Raw genomic sequence first — 19,225 nt, forward strand, 5'->3', positions numbered from 1 at the left:
TACCTAGCATGTTTAGTTAAGAACCTACCACATCTACTGTTTGTTTACCCTGTGGCACACTTACCCAGAAAGGCAGGTAAATGCTTGCCTTCTGCCCTCCCCCACCTCTTTTGATGGTTTCAGAATGAGTTGATTCCCTAACATCTTGTTTTCTTTTTTGATTCTCAAACTGTCCCAATTGAAAGCTTCTTTAAACAATTGGTTCCTATGGCATCTTCTTTTTTTTTTTTAATTTATTTTTTATTGAAGGATAATTGTTTAAAAGAATTTGTTGTTTTCTGTCAAACCTCAATATGAATCAGCCATAGGTATACATATATCCCCTCGCTTTTGAACCTCCCTCCCATCTCTCTCCCCATCCCACCCCTCTAGGTTGATACAGAGGCCCTGTTTGAGTTTCCTGAGTCAAACAGCAAATTCCCATTGGCTATCTATTTTACATATGGTAGTGTAAGTTTCCATGTTACTCTTTCTATACGTCTCACCCTCTCCTCCCCTCTCCCCGTGTCGATAAGTCTATTCTCTATGTCTGTTTCTCCATTGTTGCCCTGTAAATAAATTCTTCAGTACCATTTTTCTAGATTCCTTATATGTGCGTTAGAATACAATATTTATCTCTCTCTCTCTGACTCACTTCACTCTGTATAATAGGTTCTAGGTTCATCTACTGCATCAGAACTGTCTCAAATGCATTCCTTTTTATGGCTGAGTAATATTCCATCATATATATGTACATGTACAACTTCCTTATCCATTCATCTGTCGATGGACATCTAGGTTCCTTCCATGTTCTAGCTATTGTAAATAGTGCTGCAGCGAACAATGGGATACATGTGTCTTTTTCAGGGTATATGCCTAGGAGTGGGATTACTGGGTCATATGGTCGTTTTATTCCTAGTTTTTTAAGGAATCTGTATACTATCTTCCATAGTGGCTTTATCAATTTTCATTCCCACCAACAGTGCAAGAACGTTCCCTTTTTTCCACACCCCTGTGGCTTCTTGGTAAGCTCTTACTTTAGATACTATAGAATGTTCTAGACCTGAAGTCAACAATTTTGTCAAGAACCTTATGTTTTTCTTTTAGTGAGAAATAGTATTTAGAAACCTCGATTTGAGTTGTGGTCCAGGATTTTTTTTTTTAATTAATTTTGTTTTGTAATTAAACATATAGTTTACAAAGAAAAAGCTGTTTAACATGGTGAGTTCAGAGAAGTCTGTGTTGCTTTCTCACACCATCCTTTTCTTATAAGTAATTTTTTGTATTATTCTATTTTCATGTGAAATTTTAATTTTTGTTAGTTGGAGGAAAATTGCTTTACAGTGTTGTGTCAGTTTCTGCCATTCTGCAATTTGAATCAGTCATAATTTTATTTATCTCTCTCTCTCTCTCTCTCTCTCTGCCCCCACCCTGTAAGTGACTAGTTTTTTATTAATAGCTCTGTTCTTTCTGGGGAAAAAAAAAAAAATAGCATATCTATGTTACCCCTTTCTTAGATAGAAAGTAACATACTGTATTTAGTTTTCTACCCTGGCTATTTTTACTTGATAATACTGTCCTGGAATACTTTATTGCTGTATATAGAAATCTTCGTTCATTTTTACAGTGGCATTATATTTCATTGTGTAGCTATACTAAAGCTATTTTAGCTTATTCAACTGGTCTCCTATTGATGGATATCTAAGTTTCCAATCTTTTGCTCGTACAAATGTCTTTTGGTTGGGTTTTTATGTGTGTGTGAGTGTAATTTAGGTATGATATCCAGTTCTGGATCAAAGGGTAAATGCATATGTAATTTTATTAATTATTGCCAAACCCCCTAATTTAGTGTCATAACCTTTATTGCATTTCCAGCAGCAATATTTGAATCCCTTCTTCCCTTACCAGTCAAATATGTTGTCAGATTTTTAGATTGTTGCCAAAATGATGTTTTAGTATGGGGTAGTTTGCATCTCTCATTATGGAGGGGGCATTTTTTTAAATATGGAAGGCTCGTTGGCATTTTGCCCCCCTGAGAGCTGTATTCTTGCCCATATAGTATAAGGTTACTGACTATTTTAAAAGTCCTTTATAAATTAGTTATTAACCCTTTGATACAAATTGCAAATATTTTTCATATCATTATCTTTCTTTGCTTTATATATGTTCTTGTTTTCCTGTTTTTGTAATGCAAAGATTTATTTTATGTAATCATATGTATCTTGATTTTGTAAAGGTGTTTCTCATAGAAACCTGTGCAGTAAAAATATTGCTTCATATTTTAAGGGTATTTTTTCTGCTTGCTTTATTTCTAGTTTTATCATAGGTTATCTTTTATTATTTTGTTAAGTTGCTTGATGATTTGGGACCAGTGTCATTTCTTTCTTTTTGACTTTTTCTTTTTTAATTTGAAAAATATCACATCAGTGAGTTGAAGATGAAGAAATTAATGATTGACATCCTTATGTCATGTTGTTTTTTTTGTCAGCTTTCTAGCCCAAATTTTGTGTTCTAAATGGTAGAGTGGTCCTGTTTTTTAGTCAACATAAGTATAACACTTTCCAGTTACATTCAGTTCAGCTCAGTTCATCGCTCAGTCGTATCTGACTCTTTGCGACCCCATGAATTGCAGCGCGCCAGGCCTTCCTGTCCATCACCAACTCCCGGAGTTCACTCAGACTCATGTCCATTGAGTTGGTGATACCATCCAGCCATGTCATCCTCTGTTGTCCCCTTCTCCTCCTGCCCCCAGTCCTTCCCAGCATCAGAGTCTTTTCCAATGAGTCAACTCTTTGCATGAGGTGGCCAAAGTATTGGAGTTTCAGCTTTAGCGTCAGTCCTTCCAAAGAACACCCAGGACTGATCTCCTTTAGGATGGATTGGTTGGATCTCCTTGCAGTCCAAGGGACTCTCAAGAGTCTTCTCCAGCACCACAGTTCAAAAGCAGCAATTCTTCGGCGCTCAGCTTTCTTCACAGTCCAACTCTCACATCCACACATGACCACAGGGAAAACCATAGCCTTGACTAGACAGACCTTTGTTGGCAAAGTAATATCTCTGCTTTTTAATATGCTATCTAGGTTGGTCATAACTTTCCTTCCAAGGACATGAGTTAACTGAAAAAGCTGAGCCTTTAGGTTCTTTTCCCTGAGCTATTTTCCCAGTTGAAAGCGTTTATTTTCATGGCAACAACCTTAATTTTCTTTGCTTTGAACATACTTTAAATCCATTTGGAAGTTTGGCACTGTGCAGGACGGATGGCTGTGTTTCTGAGTTGTACCTGTTATGTAGCTGGATGTCACTTGTCCTTTGGTGCTGAAAGGACTTCTAGGGTTTATATTTTTCATCTGGGCTTGAGAAGCAATTGGCTCTTTCAGCTCTGCAAATCCCTAGGTTTGGACTCTTCATTTCTGCTTAGGAGCCAGCCAGTTCTTGATCTCATTCCTTTCTTTTACTACCTAGCCAGATGCATCCAATAGTAAATGACTCCTAACGCAGGAGTCCTATTTTCCAGCCTCTTTTCCTTAGAAAACAAATTTATCGTGTCCTGAGTTAATGCCGGTGGCAGCTTTACCAAATAAATGTTCCTTACTATGTAATAAGGATCATTGGTCTCCTCTCTGTGTTAGCAATCTCCTCATCACCTGTCTGTTAAGCTAATCCCATATATTTCAGGTACTTGCTTTAGGGTGCCTCACTTTTGCTGCTAATTCTGCCTCAGTGAAGTAGGCTAGGTGCCACTGTGGTAACAGACAGCTCCAGGGTCACAGTGGCTTAATGCAATCAGCTTGCTTTGCTTCTTCTAGCTCCAGTGCAGCAGGTATCCAGATGACAGGCTCCAGTGCAGCATGTGCTTTCACAGATGCTGGAGCAGTGGGGAGGAGCATGGCCTAATTTAGCTCCTGTTTTTAAAGCTTCCACCTGGAAATAACATGATTTCTGCTCAATTTTTCAATGCCAGAACAAGTCATGTAACATGCCTGAGGCCAAAGGAACTGAAGAAGTTTAGTCTTATAATTTGCTTAGAAGGTAAAGAGCAGAAAATATTTTATGAATATCACTAATGGCTACCATGCACATTAAATCTTTACATGTTCCATGTGCTTCCTGGAAACCTCCCTCTTGGTGCCTTTTAGCCACCTGTTGCATTCATACTCCCTGGGTTAATGTCATCTCCAGATTTCCCTTTTTCCTAGATCCCTTGTTTTCATCATTCTTAGCTTACTCTTTAGTATAATACAGCTGTTGCAGCTTCCTAAGAAAGCTGTAACATGGGGGTTAAATATATTTTGTATTTGCATATTGAAAAATAGCTTTATTCTAGTCTTATATTTGACTGTTAATTTGGCTAGATGTAGAATCCTGTGTTAAATCCATTTAACTTCAGAATTTTGAAGGCATTGCTCTATTGTCTTTTAGTGTATGGTGTTATTTAGAAATTTGATGCATTTCCCCTGTCTTTTCTATGGGACACTTCTGGTCCCTTCCCAAACTTTTGGGATCTTCTCTATTTCTAATGTTATGAAATACCACAGTGCATCTCTGTCTCTGTTTCTTAAAGTGCCTTTCACTGGACACTTCTGTAGGTTCATTCAGTCTGGATATCTTGACCTTCACTTTGAGGGACTCTTTCTTATACTGTTTCTTTGTTTTCTGCCCCAATTTCTCCTCTTTCCCCAGTTACTTCTTCTTGTTGGAATCTCTGTTACTTAGATGTTTGACATTCTAAAATTGTTTTCTAACTTTCTTAACTATCCTTTCCTGTTTTCTATATCTTTGCCTTTTGGGTCCAATTCTCAGACTTTTTTCCCCCTGGTTTTTTAGTTTGGTTCTTCTATTTTTAGCCTTTATTTTTCTTGGTCTCTCATTAGTTCTTTTTTTATATAATACCTGTTTGCAAATAATATCAGATTGAAGATTTTTCTTCTGATTTCTGAAATTGGATTTGTTTCTTATGGATATCTCAAGCCCTTTTCCCCCTTATTTTTCTGTTTCTTTGTTTTGGTTTTTCTTTTTCATGTGGATGGAGCTTGGTGATTGGTGGTCTTTGTTAGAGGTTGAGCTGATGGCCTGACATTTTAGATGGAAATCCTTTCAAATGTCTGCATCTGGAGTTCTTTAACATTATTCAGTCCTCTAAGAATGCTCCTGCCTCTTGCCTAGGTGAATGGAGATCGATATATGCCTGACTGCTGGTTTTGTGGGAGCAAGTATAGGTACCACATTTTAGGATGGAGACTTTCTGCTTATTCTGTGTTTCTTGGGGCTCCTTATTCCAGCCATTTATTATGCCTGGTGACCTGAGTCTCGAAACTCAGCTGCAGTTCCTCCAGAGGATAAACCTCCTATCTCCTTCCTGCAGTGGGTGAGAATGTGCTTTCCTGACACTGTAGGCTGAGAGGAGAGTTCTAGTGTTTCACCGCATTGTGTGCAGGCTTTGAATCACTGTTCTAATTTCTTAGGTTCTCTGCTTAGCCCTATCCTCTGTGGAACCTAGTGGATACTATTTAGTATCCATAGTTTTGTGGGGCCAGTTACTCTGCTTCTAATCTCTTTCTGTGTAACCTCTTCCTTTTTGCTAAGTCAGTTATATTATTTTGTCTTCTTTGTCCTTGTAAATTAAGACCATTTATAGCATTTCTGCGGACAATCTGCCATTTTAAATCAGAACTCTTGACTTTTTTGTTTCCATGTTTTTAGATAATTTTTCATATTTATAATTTTTAGCTTGTACAGTTTTACATCAAGGTAAAGCATTTAATTAGCCATCTCATTACTGTTGAACACTTAGCTTGACTCTATAGTTTTTTTGTCATGTTGACTAGTGTGACCCTAAATAACTATGTAGTGTTCCAAAATCTTTTGCATTATTTTTCTGTATAGTTTCTTAGAACTGGAAGGGATTGTGCAACCCACTTAATCCTGCTCCCTCCTTTTACAGATGAGGAATCTGATGTTAAATAATATCCCTATGGTCAGATAGCTCCTAAATGGAATGGTTAGGACTTGGATCCAGGGAGCCTGGCCCCAGAATCTGTGCTTTTCTGTATTTCCATTGAGTTAAGCCTTAATTAGCTAAATACCTTCACTTCATAAAGTGAATTTAAAATTGTAGTGTTTTAGTACCTGGCAAGATTGAGCATTTCTCTCTATGAAAATATGTTAATTAACCTTTTTCTCCTTTAGTTTGTAGTCTTTCATCTGGCAAGTTTGGGACATTACTTAGTGGCTCGTGGGACACAACTGCTAAAGTCTGGCTGAATGACAAATGCATGATGACCTTACAGGTACAGTAGTTCTGTGTGAGTATTTGATAAAATAATTAAATATGATGATTCTGTGGCAACTTAATACCCATTTTCCTCACAGGGTCATACAGCTGCAGTTTGGGCAGTAAAGATATTACCTGAACAGGGCTTAATGTTAACTGGATCAGCAGACAAGACTATTAAACTGTGGAAAGCTGGAAGATGCGAGAGGACTTTTTCTGGTAAGATCACAGTAGACAGCTTTTGTAATCTCATTGCTTCATATTTGCACAGGTGATTTTTTTTTTTTTAATATAGAAGTTTTAAAGTGATACTTGAAAAAATCAGTGTATTTCAGCCATTTAATTTGGGTGAGTATAAATTTTCTGACAGTTAATATGTCATATCTTTTTAAAAGCTGTGCTGAGATCTGTCATAAGACAACCAGATATGGGCTAATAAACAGTTACTTCATAAGCTATAATATGGCTATGTGCTTCTATGTACGTTATTTATGTAATTTTTGGTACTCAGTTATGTTTTGGTTGTCATTTGAACGATTTAGCCTGAAACTTCCAAACATAAGTCTTACTAAGTGTGGGTCAATTGAGTTACCTTCATATGTGAGGACAACCTCACTCATGCTTTTATTAATATTGAAATACATTGTTTAATAATAAGAATTTTCAGGCTTTGTTTATGTTGTACTTTCAGGTGGGTAGTCTTGTAAAACCTCAGCTATTAAATAACTCCTAAAATGAGGAATTGGCTGTCTAATATTAGTACTGATGATTTATTTGTGTGGCACTTAAATTTTTGATGTGATTTTTGTTTGTTTTTCCTTGCTTCTATTTATTCCTTAAAGTTGATCAACATCTTGGATAATACTGCAAGAAGTCCCTTGTGCAGATAAAAAAAACTATCTGTAGGTGGAAAATGGACAATGAGTCAGAACATCTCTCTGTTTCTGCTTCCATACATATACTATATGTGTCAAGTTTTATTAATCTGTTATAGGTAATCTAAATCAGCAAATACTGAGCATGGGAAAGGTTTAGATGTCTGATCTCCTTTATTAGATTACAAACTTCTGAAAATGTTTTGTCCTTTTAAAAAACATTGTAGCGACATCTACAGTGCCTCCATTAATATCGAAAAAATTGAATCTTATTACGTTTTTAAAAACATTTAATGTCCTTTGAGAGGAATAAATACGTACACGTATATATAATCTAGCTATACAATAACACAAGTTTTAATTCAATAAATTCTTGCCCTTTTAAAAAAATCAAGTGCTTAATTTTTATTTTATCATTTTAATGCCTTCATTTATATAAATTAAGAAATATTTCCCTTGGTAAAGCAACAGTGTTTGGCTTTATATGTTTTGGTTGAATCAAAAGAGTAAGAGAAGTTGTTATTTGAATCAAAAGAGGTAGGAAATAAGAGGCAGGAAACTTGAATTCTTGCTTTAGCTCTGCCACTAATTGTGTGGTTTTAGATAAATTAATCTCTCTCAACCTATTTCACATTTGAATAAAGTTTATCCTATGATAGATTTTATTTCAAACTCTTAAATAATTGAAATCTTTTTTGTAATCCTGGTTTTTGTTTTCTTGGTGCTTTATAAATACTAATCCTAGTATTATGTAGTGAGAAATTGAGGGGCTATTTACTGTTATATTTGAGTATTGTGTATGTTATGAATAATAACTCTTGTTACTGGGAAAGAAAAGTTGAAATGAATTCTCAAGTAAAAATCATGGGGGAACTTCCCTGTCAGTCCAGTGGTTAAGACTTCACGCTTCCACTGCAGGTGATCAGGTCTGATCCCTGGTTGGGAACTAAGGCCCCGCATGCCGCACAGCCAACAAATAAATAAAGGATTTCCTTAAAAAAAAAAATTGTATGGATCAAAAATCCCATTTCTGGAGGGTTTTAAGAAAAATGTAGAGAAGATATGATAAATATAAAATAACTTCCTAAGACTGGTGATTAAAAAATACTGACAAAACTACACTACCAATTTTGGCTACCAGGCTTTTCTAAGGGGAAAAAAATGTATTTCTCTAACTTGAAAATCAGTTTTTAATATTCACTGGTATGTTTAATAGTGTTAGTAAATTAAAATACATAGAGCCATCAACCAAATGATCCATTCTTATTGATTTATATATATATTTTAATACAGGGCATGAAGACTGTGTAAGAGGCTTGGCAATTTTGAGTGAAACAGAATTTCTCTCCTGTGCAAATGATGCTAGTATTAGAAGGTGGCAAATCACTGGCGAGTGTCTTGAAGTATTTTATGGTCATACAAATTATATTTATAGCATATCTGTCTTTCCAAATTGTAAAGGTAAGATTGTCTTATACTACGTATTTAAAATTCTGTGTTGAGTGGTGTTCTGTCCCATCTTGAGGTTGGGGAGGTGGTGCAGCGTGCTAATGGTTTAAATCAGTTTTCAGTTTACTAACTGTAACTTGAATAATTTAGTAACTTTATTTTGTAAATATATTTTTCCTAAGGAGAAAACTGTATGATCATCTTTCTATTCATTCAGACTTGATGGTTGGGTTGTAAAAGGTTCTTGGGCATCTGAAGAAAGATTTCATACAATTTATTGGTGTAAAGTATAGTAAGATGTGAATATACAAAAATGTAATTTTTTTGAAGTTGTATATGGTATAAGTGACATATACATAAAATTTAGAACTATAATTTATAAGTACTTTGAGGTTTAAACATCAGTAAGCGACTGATCTGATCTGATCTGATCTGATGCCTATTTAGAAAGGTAGTATATATAAATGTACTGAATTTTATTTATTCAGGCTAATTTTTCCCATATTCATTAATTTTAGATTTTGTGACAACAGCAGAAGACAGATCTCTGAGAATCTGGAAACATGGGGAATGTGCTCAAACAATCCGACTTCCAGCTCAGTCTATATGGTGCTGCTGTGTGCTGGACAATGGTGACATTGTGGTTGGTGCGAGGTATTCACATTCTAGTCAATCAATCAATGATATGTGTCTAGGCCTTAGATAGGGTGCACAGAGATAAGCCATAGAATTTCAGGTGAACTGGGGAGATCACAGGCACATTTGTGTCACTAAACAAAACAGTAGTAGAAATAACAGCTTTTGCATTAGTGATACATGATATATATTACATTAGTATTGTATTACAGGTTGTACAGCTGAAACTTGAAATGAGAGAAATTACAAATTGGTGTGGGCAAACCTTTTGGAGAAGAAATTTGAATTCGGTTTTGAAAGATAATGAATAAAAACAGCAAAGAAAGTTTCTATCAAAAATAGAAGTACAAGTAAAGTGTGGCATGGGACCAGGAGTGATGTGTGTGGGAGATGAAGGAAAATGGTGGAGGACCAGTTCTAGGGAGCAGTGGATGATAGTGGTAAGATGGTAGGGTGGGGCTTAATCATGAAGAACCTGGAATGCCCGGCATTTGTTAGATTCAGTGCTTGGGGTTAAAGGGTTATAGCTCTTGAGTAAGAAGTGGTGAACAGAACTTAGGAATTATTAAATATGTAGGTTAGATTTTACTAGTGGTGACAATGGACAGGAAACCAAATTAAAAAGCAACTGTAGGGGTGGGATGTAAAGTTATGAAATATTATTACCCCCACAGTATTAATAGATAAAAGACCAAAAAATGAGATAATGCAGAGGGAAAATGATCAGAAAGGGGATGACAAAAAAGGATAAAGTTTCGAAGTTTGAATGAGTAGAAGTCCACATTAATAAAAATGCAGAAGTGCGAGAACTGGTCTGGTGAGAAAGGTGATAACCTCCTGGGATCTGTGCTGTTAAGTCACACTCAGGCAGTTGGACTGGATCCCAGGGTAACAGCTGGGACCGCAGATCAAGATTAGCACCAGACTTCCAGAGACCAGGGATAGGGCATCTGAGCGAAGAAACAGAAGGGAAGGAGCAGTACTAAAGGCTGAATTTATGCTACACTGTGGATAGAGAAAGAAAAGCCAGTAGCCGAAAACAGAAAAAACAATCCAGATGTTGAAATTCAAACTTGGAAAAAAGAGATTTTGGAGGCCAATTGTGATCAGTGTCAGTAAGTACATGAGGGGTTAAGGAATGAAAAGTTAGAAAAGCTTTTGGATTTGCTTTGAAAGATGTTAGTAGTGACCTTTTTGACATCACATTTTGATAGAAAATGATAGAAAAAGGTAGTAAGAGGAGACAAAGACTTTTTTGAAGAAATGGATGAAGGAAAGGATCACAGGCTACTCGGGCATTGAAGGCAAGAGGAAAAAGAGAGCGACAGCCGTAAGAGAACGGGGTCTACTAAAGCACGTGTGTGTTATTACTCCTTGGCTGGGTCAGGGTTGATATGTCGGTTTAGTTATTTTCACCCTAAACTTATTTAAAATTGAAGAAAAATAAATAAAGTGATAACATTTGCTGTTAGTAGAAGGTTAAGTAAGAAAGTTCACTATAGAGCTGAGTGAGATTAATATAGTTGAAAGTGGGTAACTTGCCTCACCACAAAATTTTGAAAAGAGAAATTATGGAAACCAAGTCATTTTCCCAAGAATAGAAATTGGGCCTGCCATCTAGTCCAGAGGTGAAGCTGTTTTTTTTGTTTGTTTGTTTTGGTAACATTGCTAATTAATGGAATAGCGAGGACAGGCTCCATGTGTTTCTAATGAATGGATATCGAGCATCTAGTATTTTCTAAGCCTTATGTTGGGCATTTGAGCCCTTTGTAAGTGAAACAGTTCACCACTCTTTTGTATACCGTAATACATGTGTACTACTGACTTTGAAAGTGTATGCTATACCTGTAGATTTTTGTGATGGTAAATATTTAATTTGGAATTGAAAATTGTGTTAAATATATATCTCTTTGTTCTTTGCCAGTAACTTTTTTCTTAAAAAGTCTTTTTTCATCCTTTCTGTTGCTTTGGCAAGTACAGAGTAGTGTGCTGAAATCAGCATAGTTCTATATTCAGCAATAAATACGTAGTAACATTTTTCATATTCACATATACAGATTATTTTTGCTTTGGATCTTTTAAGTGTGATAATGTTAATACATTGTGGTAATGACTTAAAATCAGTTTCTGTTTCATTACAGTGATGGTATTATTAGAGTGTTTACAGAATCAGAGGATCGGACAGCAAGTGCTGAGGAAATCAAGGCTTTTGAAAGAGAACTCTCTCAAGCAACCATTGATTCCAAAACTGGTGACTTAGGGGACATTAATGCTGAACAACTTCCTGGGAGGGAACATCTGAATGAACCTGGTAAATATTTCAGTGTATCTAGTAGTAAAAAACGTTACCATGTTTGCCTTTTGGAATAATCAGTGACAGAAAAAAAGATTGTTTTGTTAAGTCATTCAGTATTATTTTCATTGCCAGGCACCAATTTCTGAGAATTTTTATTATGCATAATCACAATGAGAAACCCATGTTCTTTTTGTCTCTGCCTCATCATTTTAAAGACTTTGAGCTAAGTTCCCCATAAACAGGGATCTTTTTTATTTTTTAATACTTAGTTCATATATATGGTAGGTGTTCAGAAGTCAATCATTTAATAACTTTTGGTTGACTTGATTCTCTGAGAGGCTGTATAGACTAAAAATGAGTTTAAATAATGGAATGTCTACTTAATGAGTTAGGCATCATTTGAGCTTAAAATAAGGACAGTGATTGTCTCAAATGAAACTTTATGTTGGATGGATCCATGATCCCTTGATCCATGAATCCCTGGGGGTTCTGAGATCCTTTCAGGATATCCATATGGTCATAACTAGTTTTGTAATACAAAAATGTTATTTGACTTTTAACACTGTGTTAACATCTGCATTTATGGTATAAAAGCAGTGGTGGGTAAAGCTGCTGGCTCCTTAGTACACAGATCAAGGCAGTGGCACCAGGCTGTTCAGGTGGTCATGGTGTTCTTCACTGGCATGCAGTTATTGTTTTTAAGAAAAAGTGCATCTGCTCTTAAGAATGTTCCTGAAAAAGCATTAAAAATTGCGTTTTTGGCCCTTTAGTACATGCCTTTAACGTTCTGGATGACAAGATGTAAAGTGCACCTACAGTATACCAGAGCACCACAAGCCTCCGGGATAAGTACTTCTGCAGTCATTGGAGTTGCAGGCTGAACTTCCCCTTTTTTCTTGGAATGCCACTTTTATTTCAAAGAACAGCTGTAGTTATTCAGACTTAGATATTTGGCAGGCCTTTTTTGGAAAATGAATGAAATGAGCATGTCACTCTAAGGAAAACGATTGATAGTACTTGTTGCCAAAGATAAGATTCAAACTTCCAACTGAAAATTGAAATTTTGAAAGACTTGTAACATCAGTGGTAATATTAACAAATGAGACTTTTTAATATTGAATAATAAAATGTGTAGTCATATGGAAGATCTACATAAATCTGTGATTTAATCAGTGTTTTCCAGATGACTAGTTTGTGGTCTAACAGAATCATAAATGAGTAAAAGAACTGTTCAGAGTTTGATGGACCAATGGATTTTAGTATAATAGAGCATGACAAGTTCATTGATATGATTTTAGATTCTAAAGTTGAAACCTTTTAGGATCTGCCCATGTAGAATATCCACATTTTTCTGAAAAGGCTGTTAGACCAGTCCTCTCTTTTCAACTGTATTATCCGTGTGACGTGGGATTTTCTTGATATACTTCAACCGAACAATAAATTACAAAGGTTAAATGCAGGGGCAGGTATGATAATCCAGCTCTCTTCCATTAAGAAAGACGGTAAAGAGATTTACGAAAACATACAACAACGCTAGTCTTCTTACTAAATTTCTAAAACTAATTTTTCATTAAACTATTACTTATTCAATATGTAATGGACCTATTGGGCTTCCCTGGTGGCTCAGTGGTAAAGAATCTGCCTGCCAATGCAGGAGACGCAGGTTCAATCTCTGGGTCCAGAAGATCCCCTAGAGAAGGAAATGGCAATCTACTCCAGTACTTTTGCCTGGGAAACCCTATGGACAGAGGAGCCTGGTGGGCTACTGTCCATGGGGTCGCAAAAGACTCAGACACGGCTTAATGACTAAACAACAATAACAAAGAGATCACTTATTGTTTTCCATGAAGTAAATATATTTTTTATTCTTCTCATTTTTAATTTCAAATTCAGTAAATCAACTGATACAACCCACATAAAAAAATTTCTTTGGGTTTCTGAAACCAGAGTTTAGATACGTTCATATCATTTCATGTTTTTAATATTCTTATAGTTCTTTGCAAAAATGTAATCTTTTTGTCCATACATATATACACATTCAGTAAATATTTACTAGGTACTTACTGTGTACCTGGCATTGTTCTAAACTCTGCCCAATACAGATTCTTTTCTTACAAATTTATACTCTACAGGAGGAGGCAGATAATTTAAAAGTAAGTAGATATACAAGTATGTCAGATACTGATAAATTCTATGGGAAAAATAAAGCAGGAGTTGAGTTTTAATAAAAAACAAAACAGGAGTTATAAATTCAGTGGTCAGGAAATGTATACTACTTAGGATAGCACTAGTTGCTATAACAGATAAATCCTAAAATCTCAGTGGCTTAACACAAGAGAAGGTTTATTTGTTGTACATTTAGAGTTCAGTTGATGACAGGTGTCCTGGAGTACGTACTCCTCTGAGTTATTCAGGTGCTCAAGCTGAAATCACCATCTTCAGCAGGTGCTTGCAGGGTCCCCTTGGTTATAGACATTCAATCACTAGATGGTATAAGAGGGGAGGGTAGAAAATGATGGACTAGGTTTGGAACCAGCATATATCAGACCCTGAAGCTGAAACTCCAATACTTTGACCACCTGATGCGAAGAACTGACCCATTGGAAAAGACCCTGATGTTGGGAAAGATTGAAGGTGGGAGGAGAAGGGGAGGACCGAGGATGAGATGGTTGGATGGCATCACCAACTCAATGGACATGAGTTGAATAGGCTTGAAGAGTTGGTGATGGAAAGGGAAGCCTGGCGTGCTGCAGTCCATGGGGTCGCAAAGAGTCCGACACAACTGAGCAACTGAACTGGACTGATATCACACCCACCCAGATTCCACTGACCATTACTCAGTATGTAATCTCGGGACACCATTGGAATAGGAGCAGGAATTTCTAGAGGACAGCTAGGTGCCTCTGCCACTGAAGGCCTTGTGAGAATGTGACTTTCAGGTAAAGTTCCTAAGGAGGGTCAGAAGCAAATCTTGCCAACATCTGTGTGGAGAATATAATAAGCACAATAAACAGCCAGTGTAATCAGACTCGAGGGGGTTCCAGGGCCTATATTAGGAGGCCATTGAATCAGTCCAACTAAGAAATACTGGTGGCTTATACCAATAGGTAGCACTGGAGATGGTGAGAAGAGTTAGTTGTTCTAGCTATATTTTAATGATAGAGCTGATGGAATTTGCTGTAGGATTAGAGTTGAGATAAAGGAATCACTCTTCTACTCTTTTTGGCCTGATCAGCTAGAAGAATGGAGAATCATTTACTGAAATGAAGTATTGTCAGAAGACATTTATTAATAAAACTCATTTTATTTTTGATTAGCCAACTACTTTTTTAGTAGAATCACATCTTTTTAAACATCCTTTATTTAATAGAGTTTCCTTTGAAGCATTATTTTCTTTTTGTCCATTTTCTAGTAGAATTATGTTTTAAAATATTTCATTTAATGTTTTAGGTATAAACTTTAACATTAAAAATTTTCAATCTAAATGCTTGTAAATTTTACTCTGCCTTTCTCTGACTCACACAGTTTTTATTTTAAGGTACTAGAGAAGGACAGACTCGTCTAATCAGAGATGGAGAGAAAGTCGAAGCCTACCAGTGGAGTGTTAGTGAAAGGAGGTGGATAAAAATTGGTGATGTTGTTGGCTCCTCTGGTGCTAGTCAGCAAACGTCTGGAAAAGTTTTATATGAAGGGAAAGTATGTCAACTTCTGCTTTCTAATTACTATTATCTTAAAGCATTTGACAAATTAATGGTTTTGTTTCCCTTTCTCCATGCTAATAAAATTTTCTTTGGTATTTTGACATTTAAAAATACATTTCAGTGGGGAGATTCTCAGTCTTTGAGTAGTTTTTGTTTGTTTGTTTGTTTTTAAGTATCTTTGCATGCAGAGAGAGCTCCTTTTGTGATGGATGCACTGGCCATGATTTGCCTTTTGGTAGTTAGATGCATAAGCTATTCCCGACCGTTTTGGGTTTGGCACTTTTGTGCCACCTTTCCTCTTATGCTTCATGCCTAGCTGTGTTTAACTTGACAGGGCATGAGGGACCCTGCAAGGCTGTGCTTATAATGCCGGCATGTGTTTTACGAACATGTTTGCAACAGCTAATACTTTTGGCCTTGAGATCAGCTAATTGCCAACCAATCTTTGCTTTTACAGTTAATGTGTTTTCATAATCCATCCCCTAAGTCTACCCCAGAGAACTACCATTCTTACAGCACATGCAGATGGTTGCTGTTAATCATTATCTGCCTAGTAGAAGTTTTAACATTGTGCTTTGGAGAAAGTTTAACACTATCATTATTAAAATAACTCTGTTATATATATCTTTAATATATATGAACAGACAGTAATCATTCATCTCCTTTTTATATTCCCATTTAAGGAATTTGATTATGTTTTCTCAATTGATGTCAATGAAGGTGGACCATCATATAAATTGCCATATAATATCACTGATGATCCCTGGTTAGCTGCATACAACTTCTTACAGAAGAATGATTTGAATCCTATGTTTTTGGATCAGGTGGCTAAATTTATTATTGATAACACAAAAGGTCAAATGTTGGGACTCGGAAACACCAGTTTTTCAGATCCTTTTACAGGTAAGTTAGGGTTTGTATTAAGTCTTATATATTAATACTCCCATCAGAGTTGATTATCTTTTGTGTGTGTGTGTGTGTATATTTAAACACCTATTATGATTAACTATTTAAATAAAAAAATTAAAAATAAGATCTACAGCAGATTTATATTTTTGAGCTTCAAATTATATAGTAATTTTGTATTTTTAGAAATAATTGTAAATTGTTCTCTTTCAAAAATACAGCCACACTGTAAACTAAATAAAATTAAGAAACTAATTCAGCCATTTGAAATGAAAAGAAACTTGTAAGTTTCTTCATATTACTGCTTCATGTTATTTTGGTGAAATTTATTAAATAGAAATTCTGTTTCACATGGGGCTAAACTGGTTAGTTATGCATCAAGTCTAGAACTGAACTGTGGGTAATTTTAGTTTATGTGTTATTTGTATTCGTCATGTTCACTTTAAGTCACTTGTTTATTACATAGTATACAGTGTTTAAGTGTTATAAATGGGATTAGGTTTTCATGCCAGGAGTATTATAACCCCAGTAGTATTAGTCTTGAGTCCTCGAGTGGAGTTTAATTCTAGAAGTGTTAGCCTGAGTTCTAGGTCCCGGAAACCGAGGCTATGGTATGGGAGGAAATACAATTCTCCCTCTTGTCTTAAATATAGGGCCAGCCCTAAATAAAATTTTGAAATTGACACTTTATTATTAAGTGGGTTCCTATCATTTCTGACCCCATCTTTCATGTGCTGGTGTTCTTCCTTTTTACAAGCATTGCACATTCTGTTCTTGTCTCAGATCTTTTTTTTTTCCCTTTTTCCCTCACAGACGCTCCTAAATCATCTTCTCTCCTCTAGTTCAAACTTCTATTGTTCATTCACATCATAGAGCTAATCTCAGCTGCATGTTCATTTAAACAGAGGTATCAGACTGAATCACTACAGAACTATAAATAATGGAACCCTCCCAGATAGACTTGACAGAAAAAGGGAAAACAAAGCTTATATCTGGATATTTCTGGTTGGAATATCAGCCTACAGTACAAAAGAGTACTGTATTGTATAAGCTGTCTTGTGGGATAGATAGAGGACAGATGTTAAAGCAGCTGTCTGTATCTGGAAATCTAACAGTCTCCCCTTTTTTACTCTTCCGAAACCCTTACCAGCATCCTCAGATATATCTTTGGTAGATGCCTCCAATTATTTCCTTAGAGATACTAACAAAGCCTACTCACACACACCACACATTTGCAAAGAAATAAATGGGAAATCTGTTTCCTTTGTAGCACTCATCCCCTTTGTAATTTTCTTCTCCAGTAGGTTGTAAGCTTCAGTGGATACAAGCAATCTTGTTCCCTGCTGGATCTCCACACTGAATGTACTATTTGACACATGAATTAATGAACCTGGAGGTTCTCTAAAAGATTAACATTTGCTGCCTGTGGTTTTGATAGCAACAACAGCAGGAATTCTAGTGAATTTGTATAGGAACAGAAACTGATTGTATGGTATATTATTTAGGTCAGAGACCAACTGCAATTTATCTTTTTATATTTGAATTCCTAGTCATTTTACTATTTAAGTGCAGAAACTAAGATATAATAAAAAGTATTACAGTTATCAAAAACAAAACTTAGAGAATCGCTGAAATTTTAGTTTTTTACTAACCAACTGTAAGACTTCTGACGATAACTCCTCTTAAGATAACTCCTCTTACTCTGTCTTTTGTTGCCTTGCTCTTTTTTCTCCACACTTAGAGTCTTCTGATGTAAGCAGTGTGCTATTTATGAAAGTCAGAATTTTGACGTGCTTCAGATTTTCCTTTGTTTACATGCACAGGTGGCGGTCGGTACGTTCCAGGCTCTTCATCGGGATCTTCTAACACCCTTCCTGCAGCGGATCCTTTTACAGGTGGGAAGCAGTTTTGAGCAATATGTCTTTCTTCCTAAAATGTGTAATATTTTGCATTCTGTAGCTTAACATTTTGAAGATATTATCCAATAACTGGTAATTCCCTTATTGGTATGTCCAATTTTTATGAATCTCCTTTTTAACTTCCTTTTTTTCTTTTTCCTTGAGTACTTTTCTAGCTTTCCCTCCTGACTTTTAAAAACATATTATTAAAATTCATCATTTACTCCAGTGGTCCTAAAAGGAGAGCAGCGTCATTAAAAGCCTAGATTTTAGAGTCAGACAGACCTTGGTTCAAAATCTGGCTCTACCACTTGTGAGAAGTTGGCAAGTTACTTAACCTATCTGAGCCTATTTTTTTTATCTGTGAAATTAGATAATAGGGGAATCCACCACCCAAGACACAGCATGAGTGCTGTCACTGGCGAGATGCTACTGATCATGAGCAAAGAAGGAGCCATGTGAGTCCTGGATGTTGGATGGAGCAGTGCAGTCAAGAAGTTTGGCCAGGCACATTTTGCCTTTAGCATGGAAGGAGACAGTCCACCCCGCTACCCAGGATTAGTCTTCCTAATCTAAGTTATTAATGGCCTTCATGAAGCCCTGGAAGTGTTGGTGTAGCTCTTCAAAGTGACTTTATTTACCAAAGGTATGCATGCCTCAGCATCAACACTACTGGAAAAAAATTGGACTTTAATGCAACTGAAGAAATCTCTGTTTTCAGAATAGCATTTGATGTATTTTATGATGCTGTTGTTGGATCTTCAGCCAGAGTTCCTGGACAATGTACCAAATTTGGGAAGAGATTCATAGCATTTATGGTATCTATTGGTCCTGCAGACTTAGTACTGTGAGCTCTAAAAGTGATACCGTATGGTCCTTCCTATCTAAACCATAGAAGGGACCAACACGCAACCTTGGGTCATATCCTGAAGCTGTGAACTGCTCTCAGTAGGCTTCCCTTCTCCTGAGAATGCACTGGTGGCCTAGATGCAAATAGCTGTACCCTGTGCAGTGTACCAGTGTACTACAGAAACCAACTATCAAGCTAAATGTTGTGATAGCATGATGGCTATTAAGGAAGTCTTTGGTGACCCTGAAAAGGTAGTAAAGATCTGAAGAGTAGATCAGATGATCACTTTCTCTGTCGGCATACTCGGGCACAGTGATGCCCTGAAACTTAGAACAACAGAGTTCCTGAATCTCATTAGCACCTC

The 19,225-nt window shown here is 36.3% G+C and overlaps 1 protein-coding gene across 3 annotated transcripts in view; it reads left to right on the forward strand.

The window, feature by feature from the left end:
• The window catches only part of PLAA (phospholipase A2 activating protein), a 40,498-nt gene that overhangs the window by 9,187 nt on the left and 12,086 nt on the right, over positions 1-19,225 (forward strand). For 2 of the 3 annotated variants that reach the window (XM_006075599.3, XM_025281425.2), the window contains 8 exons: positions 6,166-6,266; positions 6,349-6,469; positions 8,419-8,586; positions 9,093-9,228; positions 11,352-11,521; positions 15,045-15,202; positions 15,891-16,110; positions 17,937-18,008. In XM_006075599.3, the coding sequence (XP_006075661.1) occupies positions 6,166-6,266; positions 6,349-6,469; positions 8,419-8,586; positions 9,093-9,228; positions 11,352-11,521; positions 15,045-15,202; positions 15,891-16,110; positions 17,937-18,008 (1,146 nt within the window). The remainder of the gene's footprint in view (positions 1-6,165; positions 6,267-6,348; positions 6,470-8,418; positions 8,587-9,092; positions 9,229-11,351; positions 11,522-15,044; positions 15,203-15,890; positions 16,111-17,936; positions 18,009-19,225) is intronic. The other variant, XM_006075600.3, reaches the window with a different exon arrangement.

Source organism: Bubalus bubalis, chromosome 3 (assembly GCF_019923935.1).
Source record: "Bubalus bubalis isolate 160015118507 breed Murrah chromosome 3, NDDB_SH_1, whole genome shotgun sequence".
Lineage (NCBI taxonomy): Eukaryota > Metazoa > Chordata > Mammalia > Artiodactyla > Bovidae > Bubalus > Bubalus bubalis.